Consider the following 20,284-nt stretch of genomic DNA (forward strand, 5'->3'; position numbering starts at 1 on the left):
ATGGAGCTCTACCAGTATGGGGCTCTGTCGGGGTTTAAGATAAATATGTCCAAATCAGAAATTTTAAATATTACTCTTGAAGAGAGAGTGACATCTAGGCTAAAAACGAAGTATCCATACAGATGGGCCTCTCATAGTATTCGATATTTGGGAATTGAGCTTACCCCTGAAGTTCGGGGCCTTTATGAAGCAAATTTGCCAGGGAAATTATAGAGCCTGTTTCGAGACCTGGGATAGGTGGGAGGGTCTTAATATATCATGGTTGGGGTGCATCAGTGGGGTTAAAATGATGATATTGCCCAAATTACTCTATTTGTTTATGGCCTTGCCCCTCCAGGTCCCAGAGATTTTCTTTAAAAGGGTAGAGAAGGGTCTTCCATTACATTTGGAATAAACGTCCACCAAGAGTGCAAGCTCATGCAATGTGCCACCCAGGGAATCTGGGGGGTATGGCAGTCCCTGATTTCCTGCTATATTATCAGGCCTCCCAACTTAGGATATTGGCAGAATGGGTCACTGGCTCTGAAAGGTATGGGTCAAGATAGAATAAAAATGGCTAGACCCGGTGCCCTTGAGAGCGGTGCCTTGGCTTCCACGGGATGAATTTTTGAGCTAAATGAGGCGAGCGCCCTTTGGGGTGGAAGTCTTATTAAAGGTTTGGCATACGGTTCGGAAAAATTTCTTTCCCTCCATATCATATTTTCTTCACACTGTGATCAGATATGCCCCAGGCTTCCATGAAGGGTGGGAGGAAAAGGTATATAAACAATGGGAGACAAAGAGGGGCATAATTGAATGTGAACGCCCATCTCCATGTGCGACTAGGGACAGACCGTATTTTCGAAAAATAAAATGGGCGTCCATCTTTTTTTTTCGATAATACGGTTTGTGCCAGGCAAATGCATCGGATTTGTGCGGATTTGAGCTGGGCGGTTTTGTTTTTCAGCGATAATGGAAACCAAAGGCGCCCAGCTCAAAAACGAACATATCCAAGGCATTTGGTTGTGGGAGGGGCCAGGATTCGTAGTGCACTGGTCCCCTTCACATGCCAGGACACCAACCGGACACCCTAGGGGGCATTTGTAACAAGTAAAAAAAAAAGTTAAATACCTCCCAAGTCCATAGCTCCCTTCCCTTGGGTGCTGAGCCCCCCAAATCCCACTGCCCACAACTCTACACCATAGCACTTATGGCTGAAGGGGGGCATCTAGATGTGGGTACAGTGGGTTTTGGGGGGCGGTTTGGAGCGCTCACATTTACCACAAGTGTAACAGGTAGGGGGGATGGGCCTGGGTCCACCTGGGTGAAGTCCACTGCACCCACTAACAACTGCTCCAGGGACCTGCATACTGCTGTGATAGAGCTGGGTATGGCATTTGAGGCTGGCATACAGGCTGGAAAAAAAAGTTGTTAAAGTTGTTTTTTATTGGTGAGAGGGGGTTAGTGACCACTGGGGGAGTCAGGGGTGGTGATCCCTGATTCCCTCCGGTGGTCATCTGGTCATTTAGGGCACTTTTTTGGGACTTGTTCGTGAAAAAAAGGGTCCAAAAAAAGTGACCCAAATTCGAGGTAAAAACGCCTTTCTTTTTTCGATTATTGGCTGAGGGCGCCCATCTCTCCTTGGCCAATAAACACGCCCCAGTCCTGCCTTGACCATGCCTCTGACACACCCCCATCAACTTAGTTTGTTCCCACGATGGAGTGCAGTTGAAGACGCCTAAAATCGGCTTTCGATTATACCGATTTGGGCGCCTTTGCGAGATGGGCGCCTGTCTCCCAATTTGGGTCGAAATATGGGCGCCCATCACTTTCGAAAATAAGCCTGAAAGGGTCTTGCCACTTTAGGACAAATATGGGAGGATGCTTTGCATTCATATACTGATCTTCAAGGAGAATATGGTCTCTCATCACAACATAGCTTTCACTATTGAAGAATCAGTGATTATATAATACGTAAAGCTAAGGAGGAACTTAAGTTGCCCGAGACTCTCCTAGAAAAGGCAATAAGAGGAGGTGGGGGCAAGGGATGTGTGTCATGAATATATCAGGCTTTCTTGCTATTTTATACACCCATTGCTCCATACACAAAATGATGAGAAAAAGATCTGGGGAAGGAAGTCGAGGATAAGAAATGGGAACATAGTTATACATTTTTTTGTTACATTTGTACCCCGCGCTTTCCAACTTATGGCAGGCTCTATGCGGTGGGCAATGGAGGGTTAAGTGACTTGCCCAGAGTCACAAGGAGCTGCCTGTGCCAGGAATTGAACTCAGTTCCTCAGGACCAAAGTCCACCACCCTAACCACTAGGCCACTCCTCCGCTATTTATTTAAGTCCTCTCTTAGCAGCGCTTTCATGGAAAATGGTCATAAAATGTTATATAGATGGTATTATACTCCACAAACATTGTTTCATGTATACCTGAAGAGTAGTAAATCACCGGGACCTGATGGTATTCATCCCAGAGTATTAATAGAACTAAAAAATGAACTTGCGGAGCTACTGTTAGAAATATGCAATCTGTCCCTAAAATCGAGTGTAATACCGGAAGACTGGAGGGTAGCCAATGTTACTCCGATTTTTAAGAAAGGTTCCAGAGGAGATCCGGGAAATTATAGACCGGTGAGTCTGACGTCGGTGCCGGGCAAGATGGTGGAGGCTATTATTAAGAATAAAATTGCAGAGCATATACAAAAACATGGACTGATGAGACAAAGTCAGCACGGATTTAGTGAAGGGAAGTCTTGCCTCACCAATCTAATGCATTTTTTTGAGGGGGTAAGCAAACATGTGGACAATGGGGAGCCGGTTGATATTGTATATCTGGATTTTCAGAAGGCGTTTGACAAAGTGCCGCACGAAAGACTCCTGAAGAAATTGCAGAGTCATGGAATCGGAGGTAGGGTATTATTATGGATTAAGAACTGGTTGAAAGATAGGAAGCAGAGAGTAGGATTGCGTGGCCAGTATTCTCAGTGGAGGAGGGTAGTTAGTGGGGTCCCGCAGGGGTCTGTGCTGGGTCCGTTGCTTTTTAATGTATTTATAAATGACCTAGAGATGGGAATAACTAGTGAGGTAATTAAATTCGCCGATGACACAAAATTATTCAGGGTCGTCAAGTCGCAGGAGGAATGTGAACGATTACAGGAGGACCTTGCGAGACTGGGAGAATGGGCGTGCAAGTGGCAGATGAAGTTCAATGTTGACAAGTGCAAAGTGATGCATGTGGGTAAGAGGAACCCGAATTATAGCTACGTCTTGCAAGGTTCCGCGTTAGGAGTTACGGATCAAGAAAGGGATCTGGGTGTCGTCGTCGATGATACGCTGAAACCTTCTGCTCAGTGTGCTGCTGCGGCTAGGAAAGCGAATAGAATGTTGGGTGTTATTAAGAAGGGTATGGAGTCCAGGTGTGCGGATGTTATAATGCCGTTGTATCGCTCCATGGTGCGACCGCACCTGGAGTATTGTGTTCAGTACTGGTCTCCGTATCTCAAAAAGATATAGTAGAATTGGAAAAGGTACAGCGAAGGGCGACGAAAATGATAGTGGGGATGGGACGACTTTCCTATGAAGAGAGGCTGAGAAGGCTAGGGCTTTTCAGCTTGGAGAAGAGACGGCTGAGGGGAGATATGATAGAAGTGTATAAAATAATGAGTGGAATGGATCGGGTGGATGTGAAGCGACTGTTCACGCTATCCAAAAATACTAGGACTAGAGGGCATGAGTTGAAGCTACAGTGTGGTAAATTTAAAACGAATCGGAGAAAATTTTTCTTCACCCAACGTGTAATTAGACTCTGGAATTCATTGCCGGAGAACGTGGTACGGGCGGTTAGCTTGACGGAGTTTAAAAAGGGGTTAGATAGATTCCTAAAGGACAAGTCCATAGACCGCTATTAAATGGACTGGAAAAATTCCTCATTTTTAGGTATAACTTGTCTGGAATGTTTTTACGTTTGGGGAGCGTGCCAGGTGCCCTTGACCTGGATTGGCCACTGTCGGTGACAGGATGCTGGGCTAGATGGACCTTTGGTCTTTCCCAGTATGGCACTACTTATGTACTTATGTACTTATGAACGGGACTATGTTGGAGACTGTGGTTTGCCAGGAGATATACATAGTAACATAGTAGATGACGGCAGAAAAAGACCTGCACGGTCCATCCAGTCTGCCCAACAAGATAACTCATATGTGCTAATTTTGTGTATACCCTACTTTGATTTGTACCTGTGTTCTTCAGGGCACAGACCGTATAAGTCTGCCCAGCACTATCCCCGCCTCCCACCCACCAGCCCCGCCTCCCAACCACCGGCTCTGGCACAGATAATAATATGCACTACAGTGTATCAGGCTATTCCCTAGCTTCCAACTTGTGTACAGTGTTCCTGGTTGGATCTTGTGTTTCCGTAATTCACAAATTTAAGGGAAGTCAGAATGAGGTGTGCTAAGATATCATAGTACCCCCTATGTCATCACATTTTCAGAATTTGCACTTCAATAGTTGGAAGTCACTATCTTTCTGAAATCTTAAGAAAAACAATACTAGTCATGTTAAAGTAAATACTTTCTTTAGCAGACCTGCTCACATTAGTGGAAGTATAGGACAACTGCATCCCGTTATATACTATGTTTTCCAGTTCTGAAGCAGCTATAACATGGAATGCACGGCAATAACGGGGCATCAGCTAGGAGCCTATTCTATAAAGGAAAGTATGCATTGACTTTCCTTTAAGAACACTAGTTTAACCAGGTCTATATGCACCTAGTACTCAGGCACGATCACTTACGCCAGTCATAAAGCTGATGTAACTGCTCGCACCTAAATGCCAGTGATGCTTTCGTAACTTATAGTATTCTATAAGGTACGTATGCATGAATTTCACCCCCCATGCAAACAGGCATTAAGAGATACCAGCATATTTACAAACTGGTGCTTAGGTAGCATTTTGCATATATGCATGTACCAGTATTCTAAACATTTACAAACTTACATGTTAGCACTTATTGTACAGAACTGTCCCCTCAGTGTTTAATTTCATTATTAACAATTAATTAATCTATTAATATGTATCATGTGTGGTGGTCTCGTCCTGCAGTACAAAAATATTGGTGGGATGTCACCGCCATGGCACAGCAGATACTGGGGGTGACATACCCTATAAGTGCAGAACATTGTTTGTTACATCATAAACCTTTTGGTGTGAGTCTGAAAATCATAAATGGGCTATCCAATTATTCACAGCAGCCCATTTGGCCTTGGCTGCTTTGTGGAGAACTACAATTCTCTCTATGGCTGCATGCCTTAGGAAACTGGACTATCTGCATCTTATGGCAGAACTGACAGCACTTAGAAATGGACAATTGAGCTCTTTTCGTAAGGCAGTGGCGTAGCCAGAAAACCAATTTTGGGTGGGCCTGAGCCCAAAGTGGGTGGCACAAAAGTTTCTCTGCCTCGCCCTACCTTCACCTCAAAATATAAATACTTTAGCTAATGAGGATCCTCAAACTCTGTCAGCTGAAGACTTCCTCTGAAAGTGGCCAGAACTTCCCTTTACCAAGCTTGGCAGGCAGCAGCAACATCCCTAAGCGACCAAAGCTGGCACCCCTTGCATCCTTAGTTGTCTGTAACTCAAAGATGCTGTCGCCAACTGCAGAGCTTGGTAGAAGGGAGCTCTGACTGCCTTTGGAGGATGGATGCTTGGGGAGCCCCATCAGCTATAAAGCAAGGGTAAGGGCCAGTGTTAGACATGCTCTGGCCCAGGTAGGAAAATAAAGGAGGGCACTCTTTCCAATCCCCTCTCTTCCCTGCCTCCCTTCCGATTTCTGTACCTGCCATTACTATCACACTGACAGACCCTCACCAAAAACAGAACAAGGGATCACAAGTTAGAAATAAAAATATTTACACAAAAATTGAATTGAGAACCCCAAGAAGTTAAACTTAACATGTACTACAACCCTGAAGAAATAAAAACAAAAATGCATTTCTGAACACAATGCAAAGACATTTGCTATGCACTTTTCACAAAGCTAACATATTCCATTTAAACATTCAAAATAAAATGCTTTTTTCTACCTTTAATGTCTGGACATTTTATTTTTTCATTATGTTGCTTCTAATTTCCTGGCGTCTACTAATTCTCCTTCAAGTGACTGCTGTGCATTTGTCTTTTCTCCTCTCTACTGTCTATTCCCTCACTACATCTACCTCCGACATACTGATCATTCCTTTTTAGCTGCTTCCTCTTTTTTTTTTATTTTCTGCCTCTCTGTCAACTCAAATTTTACTCTCTTTCACGCCTTTCTCCTTCTTTTTACTTTACAGCTGCCTATCAGATCATCATCTTCTTCTCTCACCCACTAGCTCTCCCTTCTCACTTCTTCTCCAGCCATTCCCATTCATCTTTAATCTACTCCCCATTACTATATTTCTATCTTCTGTAATCACTATCCTCTCATCCATTTCCTTGCCACCCTCTTCCTCCTCCCCCCTCCAGCATCTCCCACATGGTTCCACCATTCCCAGCATCTTCCTCCATCCACCCTTCTAGCTCCCTGTCCCTTCTCTTCTCTCCACCCCTGTCCCTTCTCTCCTCCCCACCCCTGTCCCTTCTCTCCTCCCCATGGTCCAGCATTTCTCCATCTCTCTTTCCTCCCATTGTCTGGCATCTCTCCATCATTCTCATTTGCTCCTGGATCCAATATCTCCCTCTCTCCCCTCTCCTATGAATCTCCCCTGCCTCTCATCCAACCCCATGTCCTACATCTCCCCCTCTCTCCCATTGTCCACATCCTTCTTTCCCCCTCCCTTGTACCCCAGATCCAATAGCTGTCTTCCCCCTCCTTCCCATGCAGCATTCTCTTCCTTCCTCCACCATGTCCAACATTTGTCTCTCTCCCACTGTCCACCATCTCTGTCTCCCCCTCCCTTGTGCCCCAGGTCCAATATGTCTTTCTCCTCCACACATACAGCGTCTCTCCCTTCTTCCCATCCACTGTCATGCCCAACATTTCTCCCTCTCTTCTCCGTGCACCATCTCTCCCTCCCCTCCAGCCCCATATACAAGATTTCTCCCTTTCTTGCCCCCCTCTACCCCTTTGTCTCTCTCTCTCTCTTCCTTCCCTCCACCCTCATGCACCATCTCTCCCTCCTCTTCACCTGTGTCCAACATTTCTCCCTGTGTTCTCCCTCCCCCTCCATGCAACATTTCTCCTTCTCCATCCACCCCATATCTCTTGTCCCTATCCCCCTCTCCCTCCAGGCAGCATTTCTCCCTCTCCTCCCACTAAACAAGATTTCTCCCTCTGCTCCGCTGCCTGCCCAGTACCTTGGCTGAGTGAGCACCAAATGTAGCTATGCGCACCTCTCCCCAGGCTCCGCTTCGCCGCATGATCGTCGCTCCCTGCACTCTTCCTCTCGCCCGCCACACTGCACGCTGCGCAGGCATTCACAGGCAGCCGCGCTCCCCCCCGCCGCGTCCATCCGGTCCTCTGATGCACTTCCTGTTAGGACCGGATGGACGCGGCAAGGGAGAGCACAGCCGCCTGCATGAATGGCAGCACCGCGCGACAGGCGAGAAGAAGAATGCTGAGCGATGCAGCAAAGCGGAGCCTGGGGAGAAGCAGCGAGCGAAGGATGTGAATGGGCGCCTGGGCGGGCCTGGAGGGAAAGTGGGTGGGCCTGGGCCCACCCGTGGCTAAGCCCCTGTCGCAAGGTATGGGATAAATATATATTATGGCAATCCAGTAAGGCTCCAGAGGAGAAGTGAGGAGAATACATGCATAGTTAATCTCCCCCGATATATAGACAATAAATGAAGAACAGAATGAACCCACATAGTACTGGAGATGTTATTAAGGGATAGGGAAGGGAGGGGGTGGATTGGTTTGACATGTTGATCTATTCAGTTGTATGTTTATTGATATTTCAATAAAAACCTTAATAAAAATGTGTCCCCATACCTTTATGATAAGACCAATTACCATTTTAGTAGCCACCCTCAGGACTGACCATCCTGTTTATATCTTTCTGAAGGTTGGTCTCCAGAACTGTACATAATACTCTAAATGATGTCTCACTGGAGTCTTATACAGAGGCATCATCACCTCCTTTTCCTGCTGGCCATTCCTCTCCTTATGCATCCAAGCATCCTTATGGCTTTTGTTGTCACATTTTCTACATGTTTGACCACTTAAGATCATCAGATATGATCACTTTCAGGTCCCGTTCTGCTTTTGTGCACAGAAATACTTCATTTCCTATATTGCACTTGGGTTTTTGAAGCCCAAAAGCATAAGCCTGCATTTTTTCAAATTAAATCTTAGCTGCCAAATTCTAGACCAAGCTTCACTAAATCCTTCTCTATGTTAATCCACACCTTCCAGCGTATCTCCTTGTTGCAGATTTTGTTATTGTGCGCAAAGAGGCAAACTTTTCCAGACAGCCCTTATGCAAGATCACTTACAAAACTGTCAAAAAGAAAGGGACCAAGGCACAATCCCCGCAGTACATCTCTGGAAATCGCCCTATTTTTGGAGTGAGCTCAATATACTGCTGCCCCTGCTGCCTCCCACTCAATCAATTTCTAACCCAATTAATCATTTTCGGGACCTGTAATACTGTGAGCAAAGGTTAAGGGCAGGTCTCCAAATAACACAGCCAGCCAAGGTTGGAGAAATAAGGTAAATGCTTTATTCACTAAGCCTGAGACCTGTTGCTTCACAGGGTCAGGAACAAAAAGGTGAAGTCTCTTTAATTCAGAGGGAAAATGTCTTGATAAGGACTTGTGGCTGACAAAGCCCAAACACAGTCCATGGCCTATGACCGTCATGCCACAAGAACAGTCTGTAAAGTTCTTTCTCACTCTCTTTGGACCATCCAGACCTCAGATTCGGATTCACAAGTATTCTTTTTGCTTACCTCTGCCAGATCATAGTAACTAAACGTACGTAGTGAAGGCGTATGCTGGAGATCACTTCTTCCATCCCTCCTTAACCCCTCTTTAATAGTTCCTGTCCTTTCAGCTTCACCCCCCCTCCCATTTCACTTCCTCTCTGGGCAAGACTAAGGGTTTTAAGGTGGCTCCTAGTACCTATCATTCTTAAGGGTGAGAGGCAGTGTTCTATATACCTCCTCATTTCACTTCCTCTCTGGGTGGGACTAAGGGTTTTAAGGTGGCTCGCAGTACCTAAGGGATCATCCTTAAGGGTGACAGGCAGTGTTCTATATACCCTCGCACAGGCTCATATCAATAGCTTTTGTAAGTCATTGTCTGAAACAAACGATATAAGTAGCAGAATTAGAACGGTATTTCAGAGATGCAGACAGTGAATATCTCTTTAGATAACTGTACTGATCTCTCATGAGAAACTATTAATTGTATCTGTACTTGGTAAGCAAATAAAAATACTTTCTCATCTGCCACTGTTGATTATAATAAATGTAATTAATCCAATTAACACTTTCTGTTTATGTCACCAATATAGAACAGAGTCAAAGGACTTACTGACATTTAAATACACCACATCTAGCATTCTTCCCCGACCCAACTCTGGTCACCAAGTCTAAGAATTTGATCATATTTGTCTGACAAGACCTACCTTTAGCAGAACCATGCTGCTTCAGATCCTCAAATCCACTACACTATCTTCTGTTTTAGCACTGTTTCCATTAAGTTATCACACAGGTCAGACTAACTGGCTTGTAGTTGCCAACTTCTTCTGTACATTTGCTTTTCTGAATAGACCACATTTTCTCTCACCGCAGGGTCCTCCAGGCCCACTCCCAACTAAAGAAACTCTGAAAAGGCCAGACAGCCAAGCCCTCTGTTCCTTCAAAACCTTCAGATATATCCTGTTTGGCCCCCATTGATTTGCCTACTTTTAGTTTAGCTAGGTTCTCAAAATCATTTGAGGTCTACATCTGTTAACACAGAACATAAATATTTGTTAAGTAATTCTGCTTTATCCTCATCAGCTTCTACATATTCCTCTCCTCACCCCCAAGCCTCACAATGCCACTTTTGCAATCTAGACAATTACTAAGTTCTAACTTTGTTTTGATGCTCTCTGCAGTTCAAGTAACGGGGGCCAGTGCTCAGGGCAGGAGATGAGTTGGGACTGCACGTGCTGCAGTTGAAACGCTGTGCAATGTGTTCCAATAATTACCTGAGACCCTGAAGAAGCAGCGAAACGCTGGCCAACGTCGGCTCAGGGTAACAAAGAAGGGAACAGCGCAGCATGAAGCAGCAGTAATATAGAACGCCAAGCAATAAGCTAAGTGTATTGTAATAGATATTGAGTATGTTCTAGAAATTAACACGTTATTTTCAAAAAATTCTTTATTTCAAAAAATCTATATTAACAGAATTTATCAGACAATTGCGGTCCACTAAGAATTTTTATGGCTGCACATACAGGGTTTTTGCCTATGATGAAGAGAAGACCAGTTGGTCTGTTTTAGCTCCGACAGATGGATATTTGATCTGGGAGCTCTTTGAGGCTTTTCCCCATTACTATTGTAGTTTTGTACTGAGTGGAAGTATTTGCATTTAGAATTTGTTCCTATCTCCACACCACCAAGCACATTTGTTTAGTTTTTCTTATATATACACTATCTGCTACCACATTTGCTTATTTCCGATCTGATGAAGAAGGGCAACCTTCGAAAGCTAATCAAGAAATGTATTAAGTTATGTCCAATAAAAAAGGTATCATCTTATTTTCTTTTCCATGTTTTATTTTGTTTGATTTCTATTGATAACATCTGACCTCAAAGTGTTCAAATCCAGCCCTTAAATTCAGCAATTTCCCCTCCATCCATATCCAGCATTTCTCCTCACTCCCCTCTCCTCCATCCATGTGCACCTACTTCCTCTGTCTTCCCTCCCCTCCACCCATGTCCAGCATTTCTCCTCTCTCCCTTCCACTCCATCCGTGTGCATCTCCTTCGTCTTTCCTTCCCTCCATCCTTGTCCAACATTTCTCCTCTCTTCCCTGCCCTCCACTCCATCCATGTCCAGCATTTCTCCTCTCTTCCCTCCCCTCTATCCATGTGCATCTCCTTCCTGACTTCCCTCCCCTCCATCCATCCATGTCCAACAACTCTCCATTCTCCCCTGCCCGCTCCTCTATCAATTAATATCCATCAAATTTCCTCTCTTCCCTGCCCCCTCCTCCATCCATCCATATCCAGCAAATTTCCTCTCTCCCCTGTCCCCTCCATCCATCCATGTCCAGCAATTCTCCTCTCTCCCCTGCCATCCCCTCCCCTCCATCCATGTCCAGGAACTCTCCATTCTCCCCTGCCCTCTCCTCCATCTACCCATATCCTGCAAATTTCCTCTCTCCCCTGCCCCCATTCATCCATCCATGTCCAGCAATTCTCCTCTCCTCCATCTATCCATCCATGTCCAGCAACCCTCCATTCTCCCCTGCCCTCTCATCCATCCACCCATATCCAGCAAATTTCCTCTCTCCCCTACCCCCATTCATCTACTCATGTCCAGCAATTCTCCTCTCTCCCCTGCCCTCCGCATGTCCAGCAACTCTCCATTCTCTCCTTCATCCATCTCCAGCAAATTTCCTCTCTCCCCTGCCCCCTCCATGTCCAGCAATTCTCCTCTCTCCCCTGCCCTCCCCTCCTCTACAGTGATCTCTTCTCTCCCCCTGCCCTCTCGTCCATCCATCCATGTCCAGCAATTCTCCTCTCTCCCCTGCATCCATCCATGGCCAGCAATTCTTCTCTCTCCCCTCCTTTCCAGCGATCTGTTCTCTCCCCCTGCCCACTCCTCCTCTCCATGTCCAGCAATCTGTTCTCTCCCCCTGCTCTGCCCTCCCATCCATGTCCAGCGATTCGCCCTGCCCTCCCTCAACTCCCCGACAGCCCTCCTCTCTGTTCCTTCCTACCCCCCCTACGCGTTTAACCCTTTTACTTTTCGTGGCAGCGGCATCAGTGAAGAAGGCGGCACTGCAGGCTCGCCTCCAGCTTCTCCCTTCCCTCTTTACAGTGTCCTGCCCTCATGGAAACAGGAAATGCATCATCGCAGAAGGCGGGACACTGTGTGAAGAGGGAAGGGAGAAGCTGGAGCCGAGCCTGCAGTGCCTTCTTCATCAGCGACGTCGCTGCCATGGAAAGTAAAAGGGTTAAAACGCGCGTGGGGGGGGGGGGGGAGTGGGGAAGAACTGAGAGGAGGAGGGCTGCCGGTCAGGGAGCTGACAGCGGGAAGAAAGGAGGGACCATGCCTACATTTGTGGGGGCAGCAGCCAGGGGAAGGTCACGGTTGGGCAAGCCTCCTATATGGGGCACCTATGATTCCTGCCCCCACTAGGACCACCAGGGAGTAAAGGTAGGACCGGGGAAGGGGTAGGGGGCATTAAGAGGAGAGAGGAAGCTGTTGATTCTTGCAGGCTAGGGGTAAGGGGTAGGATGGATGGGGGCTATCTGGGGGGGGGGGCAGGAGGGGGATCGGGGGATTTATGCGTGCCCCGGCTGATATTCAGTACCGAGTCCCACAAAGCTAAGTGAGTGAAGTTGCGACAGCTTTTGAGCTGTCCTAAATTCACTCGCTTAGGTAATGTGGGTATTGGCACTGAATATTGCTGGCACCTGCATAACTGCCAGCTTCTCCCCAGTGCTGCCCCTTGTACCGCCCTTGACCTGCCCACTTTTTTGTTGGGCGGTCTGTGGTGATATTCAGCAGCACTGTCCAGTTAAGTGCTGCTGAATATCACTACTTAGGTGACGATAAGCAATTCAAGCAGACAGGAGAGGCTCCTGCTCATTTATATCTCTTTGACTATCGGGGGGGGGGGGGGGTATGTGTAATAAATTTAACTGTACAAAAGGCACTTACATTTAGACACAGTTAAAGAGTGAGGAAGTATATGTATAATGTCTCTATAAAACACATTCCTCCTTCAGCTCTAGGAACGTACAGTCTCGACATACACTGATTTTTATACACTTTCTTATACACACGGAAGAGTTTTGTTGCTCATACATCCAGTTCTTCAAGATCTTTATGAAGCCAGTCTACAATTCCAAAGCTTTATGAGAGTATGGGAATTATTAAGCTGATTAATGGCTTGTATCTCATTTCTGTGGTGTTAAAGCCCTTTTCAGTATCAGTTTTAATCTCCTGTAAAATTCTTTGCTGATCTTTTCTCTTAGTAATTTGTGCTGGGTTGTTGCTCTTTCTATTCCTTGATATTTATATATACGATCCTGTTCACATTCCCGCTCATGTTATGTCACAGTCATCATTCAGAGAAATATTTTCAGTTTTGCTCAATTTTCCTGTAAAGTAAGGTGCTTTACTGCAATTGTCGAAGCCAAAAGTCATGCTGTCATCTGAAAAACTTTTCAATACATTGAGCTGTTCCACTAAACATTAATCACTGAAACCAAGTCATATACAAACAAGAGATGTAATGTTACGATATGTGTAGGATTAAGGCTAAACCAAGGAGTTAACAAGAGTATTCAGTGGGTTAACTAGCACACAAAACAAGAGTGGTGACAGGGAGTCTCACTGAAATAATAATCTTCACTGGATCTTGATATTTAAACTGCTATCTTCATATGTCAGATGGAGCATGATTTGCCACATTTCCATGGTGAATTTGATATACTCGCAATCCAGGGTTTAGTTTGTACATTTCAAGACAATTTATTATCTGGGAGGCTTTCTTATAATTAACACATGCTATACTGCAATTTCTGCTTTTCTTACCACTGGCCATAATGGTTTTTATTCAGCATTAGCTGGTCTTTGATTCCATATGCTTCCCCCCTACTGCTCTTCTGCCCTATGGCAATGATGTTATTGGAATCAATATGATTGTATATTCTGTCAACATCTATTGCCATGAACAAGTTTCAGTTTTGTAGGTAAACATGTTATCAGTATGTAATGATTCCTTTGGAAGGAGAAGTGTTCTCTGTTATTAGCCATTGTGATGTTAAGTTTGGCTACAGTTTGTCAGGTCTAGGTGGAGATGTGTTCAATTTTTGAGGCAAAAAAGAACCCTGGGTCAGGGTTCTTCCAAATTGGAGGCTCTTTTTAAGCTGATTTTTAATGCTTTTATTGTTACATCAGGCCATTCTGTAGCTTCGATGGTCACCTTTTCCAAATTCTGCCATATGCAGGGTAGATATTCTGCTTTACAATTGTGCTCACAAGGATTCTTGTATAAGTTTCTCCAGAAGGTTTCTGCTTTTGCCTTAGTTAATGGTATTTTCACTATACTAATTCTCTTCCCCAGTTCCATGAAGAACTGTTTGGGATTTTTTTCCCCATATCACCCCAGTTTTTGTGCTTCTGCTGCTATTTTCAGTTTATTATTAGAGCACATGAATGTAGGTTTTGCTCTGTTAATGTAGCAAGTTTCAGGTTCAGAAAATCAAACTTTCTCACTACCTTTGGTGATATTGATCCTTTCAGATACCCCTACATCAGAAACACTTAGGCATGCAATGATTTCTTTTTCTATGAATTTTATGCAAGGAAGAGTTGTTTCTTTCCCCTTTTTTTCTGCTACCCTATCTAATTGCTCTATTATGACACCTCTGGTTTTTCATTTCTCTCCAAATCTCCTTTCCTTCTATTTTCATTATGAAGCATTTCAAAACCCTGTATTTGACAGCATCACCTTTCTGTATTTATGTGTGTGTAGATCTGTAAGTGTGCATGCACGGATGTTTGTATGTGTATTTGTATCTGAGTTGGCTCTCTCATAGAGAGACTGTGACCACAACAGGAGATAAGAGGGGAGTGTAGTGAATCTATCTGTATGCTGCAGCTGCTGCTCATGTAGAAATGCACTGTGTCATTTCGATGGGGTGCTTCTTTCTCTGGAACCCCAAATCTGATACGGCTCATTTGCAAACTCAGTGTATCTTTTCTCCAATTTTATCTCAATGCCAAATTTTTCAACCACTTATGTACATTTTCTTTCTAACACTCTGTTGAATTTGGAGTGGTGTTTTTTTTTCTCTCCTCTTTTTTGAGTCTAGAGAGTTGTTTTTCACTACTCTTGTTTTCTGGAGTATATTGGAAACCAATGATAGTAGAGTCCATTTAAGGGTTTATTTAAAAGTTTACAACTTCTCCCTGGACTAGTGAGGTTTCTTGTTTTTTAAAAAAATATATAGATACTTTGTAGTGTTGGCATGGCGTTTTAGATTCTGTCAAGAATAAAAAGAGCCAGTCTTAAAGCCTTTGCATACCTTTGGATACATGGAGACAATTCATTTAAGACTTTTCCCCACAAGAACCTCTAGATCAATTCAGCCTCAGGTTCTTCAGAAGATAGTGGAAACATATGCTGCTGGTGCTTCTCCAACCTCATGCGTCTGTGTCACAAGAGGGCAGCAAGGAAAAGTTTCAAATGTGAACCAACTAACATAGTACCGAAAGCTTTTAAACCCTCTCATAGTCACCACCTGCCAGATGTGCAGGCTTCAGCTGGAAGGAGCAACAAAATGGAGTCACAGAGACTTGGGTTCATAGGGGGGTAATTTTATAATGTAAGCATATGTACACATGTATGTGTGTATATGCCAGCATACTGCCTAAGTGCTCTTCTACAAATACCCGCTTAACTTACATAGTGTGTATTTGCAAGGGACATTGGTGGGGCTTCCACCTACGCATATAGCTTACAGAATATTCTATGGCTGGTGTAAGAGCTTACACCTAAATGTTAGGCTCTCCGCTCTCTCCTATTCTGTTCAATGTTTATATGTCTTCTCTTGATTTGAGATTCTCTGCCTTAGATGTGACATTTTATTCTTATGCCAATGATATACTATTGTTGATTCCAGTGAGTGAGAACATCTCTAATACTACGACCCCTGTTACTACATGTATTACTAGGATTGAGCATTATAGCTCAATTCATGGACTTAAATTTAAAGAGAAAACCAAATTGCTTTGGCAGGATTATTCCGGAAGCTTAATTCCTTCTGAATTATGACTTCAGATTTTTCTCTCAAGGTTCTGGGTGTTATTTTAGATGTTCCTCTCTTCTTTGACCCGCATGTTAATCATATTGTTTACACTGAGTTTTTCAAACTTCGGCAATTGAATGATGTTAGTCATTATTTTAATGAAAGGCATTTTACTTTACTGGTTCAGGCTCTTATCTTATCTGACCTGGACTACTGCAATAGTCTTTTTTCTTCTCTTATGGTTAAATTACATATTAAACCCCAGATTTTGCAGAATACAGCTGCTAAGCTTATTTTTCATCTGAGAAAATTTGAGAGAGTTACTTCAGTACTGATCTCTCTTCATTGGCTTCCAGTTCAAGCCTGTTCAACATGTTTGTTGGAACTAGTCCAGAATATTGGTTTACTCTCTTTTCCTTCTAACAGTTAAATCTCTAAGTCTAGATATCATTACCTCCTGTTTTATCCATCTTTTCTGGCGTGAGGTATAAGAAAATTTCGGAAGATTTGTTCTGTTATCAGGCAGTTCATATTTGGCTTTCTTTGCCTTTATATTTACAAGCTTCTCCCTCGTAAGAATCTGAAAACTTACCTATTTAAAAAATTTCTGATTTAACTAGTTGGATGTATTTTTTATGTTTATTTCTTTTTGTTACTAGCTCTGAACCTCTATTTAGTGGGAGTTAGCAGGATACAAGAGTCATGTTATATTACGTATTACACACTAATAGGTGACAATGTTCTTTGAGCACCCTGTTATAGAATTGCCCCTATAAATCCTATCACTCCATAGGACAAGAAAAGATTAAGCATTCCAAAGAAATCTCCATGAATAGAACATCTCATTCACAAACACTCCAGGGACTGTGAAAATGTACAAAAAAACAGATGCAAATGAAAAGATCCTTTAATTCAACATTTTAAAAATGTTTATAAAGCCTTTAGCAATAAAACCTCTCTAGGAATTTATACAAACTAAAGTGGTACTTTATTACCCATACAGTTGTGTGTAAAAACCTAACAGAAAACACACACACATACACACTCCTGGTTCTAGTACAGGTTTCCTGAGGTGGTGCCAGGCGATCCTTGGCAACAGTTCCTGGCTGCTTGGCAGTGAACTCGGCTTTGGAAGCGGCCATAAGGTTGCAGAGGTCCTGAAAAGCTGACCTTTCGGCTCACAGTCTTGGTTTGATCTGGATAGGTTTCCCTGTAAGAAGAGAAATGAGAGGGATCAGCCGGGGTCACTAATGCTGAGAAGCTCTGGAGACTGTTCCAGGGGAATGCCAGCTACTGCAGAATTTATGAGTTGCACAGGACAGAAAGAGAACCCATAGTGGCTCCTGTACTGGCTCCAAATTCATTGCTCTCAGTAGCCAGGGCTTGTTGGCAAGTGAAGCACAGCTTCAAGTTTCAAGACTGGTAAAAGGCAGCTTTTAGGCTTTAAGGGTTATCCCTAGGGAAGGGGAGGAGAAGAGAGAGGGGTGTAAATAGAGCACCATTTAAGTAAAGGGTAGTTTCCATCTCCCCACCCTTTTCTCTGCACAAGCTCCAGACTTTCAGATTTCTCTAGTTTCCCAATAGCACATGAGCTGGTGTACTCTGTGACATAAAGGTAAACTTTGGGGGCCATTCAGCCTGCTTTATTACCAGAGCATCATTTGGCTCTGACCCTGTGCCATTAGGCTAGATCATTATGGCAGGGTCTTCTGCCCACCACAGAGCAGACACTTTTTCTATAATGCTATAAATAAAGTGGTAATGAACTCTGGAATCAGCGTACACCCTGGAGGAACTTCTTGTGATTTGAAAGTGATTCATTTCACAGTCTTTGGCTTTGCCCCAGACCATTGTGCTGGGACAGCAGTACAGAGCAGAAGGTTTGGCAAACAATCTCAGAGCAGTGATTCTCTCATACCAACCACTTTTGTTATTATGTCTCTCCTAGACCTTGACTCAATAATGATCACATAAAATCCTTTGTCTGGGCATCCCTGGAAGATTCAACAGGCTCAACCTTGAAGCAAATGGATTGCATTTTTGTTGCTGGCTTTAAACACCAACAATCAAGCAATGTTTATAGAAATGGTTTGGAGTGGTTTTTTTCTGAATCTTTACACAAACTTCCAAGAATAATTCCATACATGGGATTATGAGGAACCCCTCTCTGAGCTATTGACTGTGATGAATGCCATCACCAAGGCTGTGATTCATTGAAACATACTTTAAAAAGAATATCATTCAAAGAAAGACAGAGAACATGAGGCACCTGTGAGCTGTATTTATTTAATGATCTATAACAGAGTGGACACCTCTGAGGGAGTATGCAGAAAGCATTACCACTGTTTTAACCTGGTTTTACTGGCAGAACAATGCAGAAATGGTTTTAGCACGGTTAACTTGTGCACTAACCACTACCGCAGACCATTAAAATGCATGTTAATGTGGCTATTAGCTATTCCACGGCCACGCACAAAAAAGACAGTAGTGTGTTGACTTTTTTCCAGCCTTGTTTGAGGTATGGGATGGAGGGCCCTAGGCTTGGGGTCACCAGGTGGGTGGATGGTCTCACTAGACTACCAGGGAATTTTCTGGAAATGAGGGGAGAGGAAGGGGGCCAGTAGGCTACCAGGGAATTTGTTTGGAAGGTGGAAAGGAGGTAAGAAGGGAAGGAGGCCACTACACAACAATATTTCATGGGAGTCTGGAATGGAGAGGGATAGACGTCAGGGATATGATCTAGGGGATGCTGGAAGAGGCGTCGGGTTAAGGGGATGTTTATCAGAGCATCGGGTGGGGGTGAGGGGCTGATGCATGCCACAGTATGCTTGTGTTTTATTTTTTAAATATCAACCCTTCCTGTCAGTGCCTGAGCCAATCACCACTCAGGCACTAACAGGAAAGCTGACATTTAGCAAAGAGCCGCAAATAACTGCCACGATTTAACACAGCAGTAATTTGAATGCTCATTAATTATACAATGCCATGCCATTTTTTGTGGCTCTAATTCGCAGTAGAGTGCAGACTCTACTGCAAGGCTTTCAGCATGGCCCCAGAATGAGGTGGTTAATCTGTGGGTTGTAGGGCTGTAATTACTTTAAGATCTGTAACAGTGGCCACCGCTGTGAGGGAGTAGATAGAGTGAGGTGGTTACCTATGAGTTATAAATGATGGCAGATAAAGACCTGTATGGTGTATTGAGTCTGCCCAGCCAGGCAGTCGGAGTTGTGTTTGCTGCTCTATGCAGATTATACCCCTCTATGCTCTGTTTAAAGTGTGAAGGTTGTTTAAAGTGTGAAGGCCATTTAAGTTTTGCTCTGATGCCATCCTCTTTCAGTATAGAGATCCTCTGTGTTTATCCCACCCATTTTTAAAATTTCTTCACTACTGATTGACCCCATCACCTTCACCGGGAGGGTATTCCATGCATCCATCGCCCTCTCTGTGAAAAAGTTACGTCCTGATGCTATTCTTAAGTCTACCACCCTGCAACCTCCATTCCTCTCCTCTGAATAAGATTTATTCAGCCGAGTTAACTGGGGTGACTTACAGAGTTAACAAACATAACAATATATGGTCTATTACAATACTAAACTGCAACAATACAAATAAACAATACATACTGAAAATTAAGTCAATCTATAATTAGGCAGTACAGAAACATGTACCTGGTGAAGATGTTCAAGAGTGAATGTATATTAAAAGGACAGACATCCAGGCACTGTTCTCTCTGAGTGGGTTTCCTCCAAGTGCATTACTGCCAGTGAGGGGGGGGGGGGGGGGGGGGGGGGGGAACTTCAATATTGTTTTTTCAGTTGCTAGGGACAGGCAAGGTCCCTGGAGTCCTGCAGAATAGAGCTTGCCTGTCCCTCACTATTGAAAATGTGATACTGAAACAGCACCCCCCACTGGCATGACTGTAGGTGGAGGACTCCCACTCAGCTTAGAAGGAACAGTGCATCAAGGATGTATAAATCTGATACTGGGGGTTGCAATACCTTGGAAACTGGAATACATCATGTTAGGCCTATTCATTCCACAGGTTATACTAATCTACTGCTGACAATAAAACATTGCTCAGTGGTATGCTGGAAAAGTGCTGAGCTGCCCACATGTTGGGAATGTTTGAAAAGAATCAGGGAAGTGTATGTAATGAAAAAACTGATCCTGCAGCTGAAATATTGGTGCCTTGAAAAGATATGGGAGGTGATTTGGAATATATCACAGAATGAAAAGGATGCCTGAAAAGAATAGGAAAAGTACAATCTCTGCTACCAAAAGATTTTTTTCTTTGTTTTTCCTTTCTCTGTGTATATTTAACAATTAAATGGC

At 43.9% G+C, this 20,284-nt stretch overlaps 1 protein-coding gene across 1 annotated transcript in view; it reads right to left on the reverse strand.

The window, feature by feature from the left end:
- Nucleotides 1-16,843: 16,843 nt before the first annotated feature.
- The window catches only part of ZC3H3 (zinc finger CCCH-type containing 3), a 605,196-nt gene continuing 601,755 nt past the window's right edge, over nucleotides 16,844-20,284 (reverse strand). Inside the window, exon 12 of the mRNA XM_030219843.1 lies at nucleotides 16,844-17,162. Within this exon, the coding sequence (XP_030075703.1) occupies nucleotides 17,131-17,162 (32 nt within the window). The 3' untranslated portion in view covers nucleotides 16,844-17,130. The remainder of the gene's footprint in view (nucleotides 17,163-20,284) is intronic.

This window comes from Microcaecilia unicolor, chromosome 1 (assembly GCF_901765095.1).
Source record: "Microcaecilia unicolor chromosome 1, aMicUni1.1, whole genome shotgun sequence".
Classification (NCBI taxonomy): Eukaryota; Metazoa; Chordata; class Amphibia; order Gymnophiona; family Siphonopidae; genus Microcaecilia; species Microcaecilia unicolor.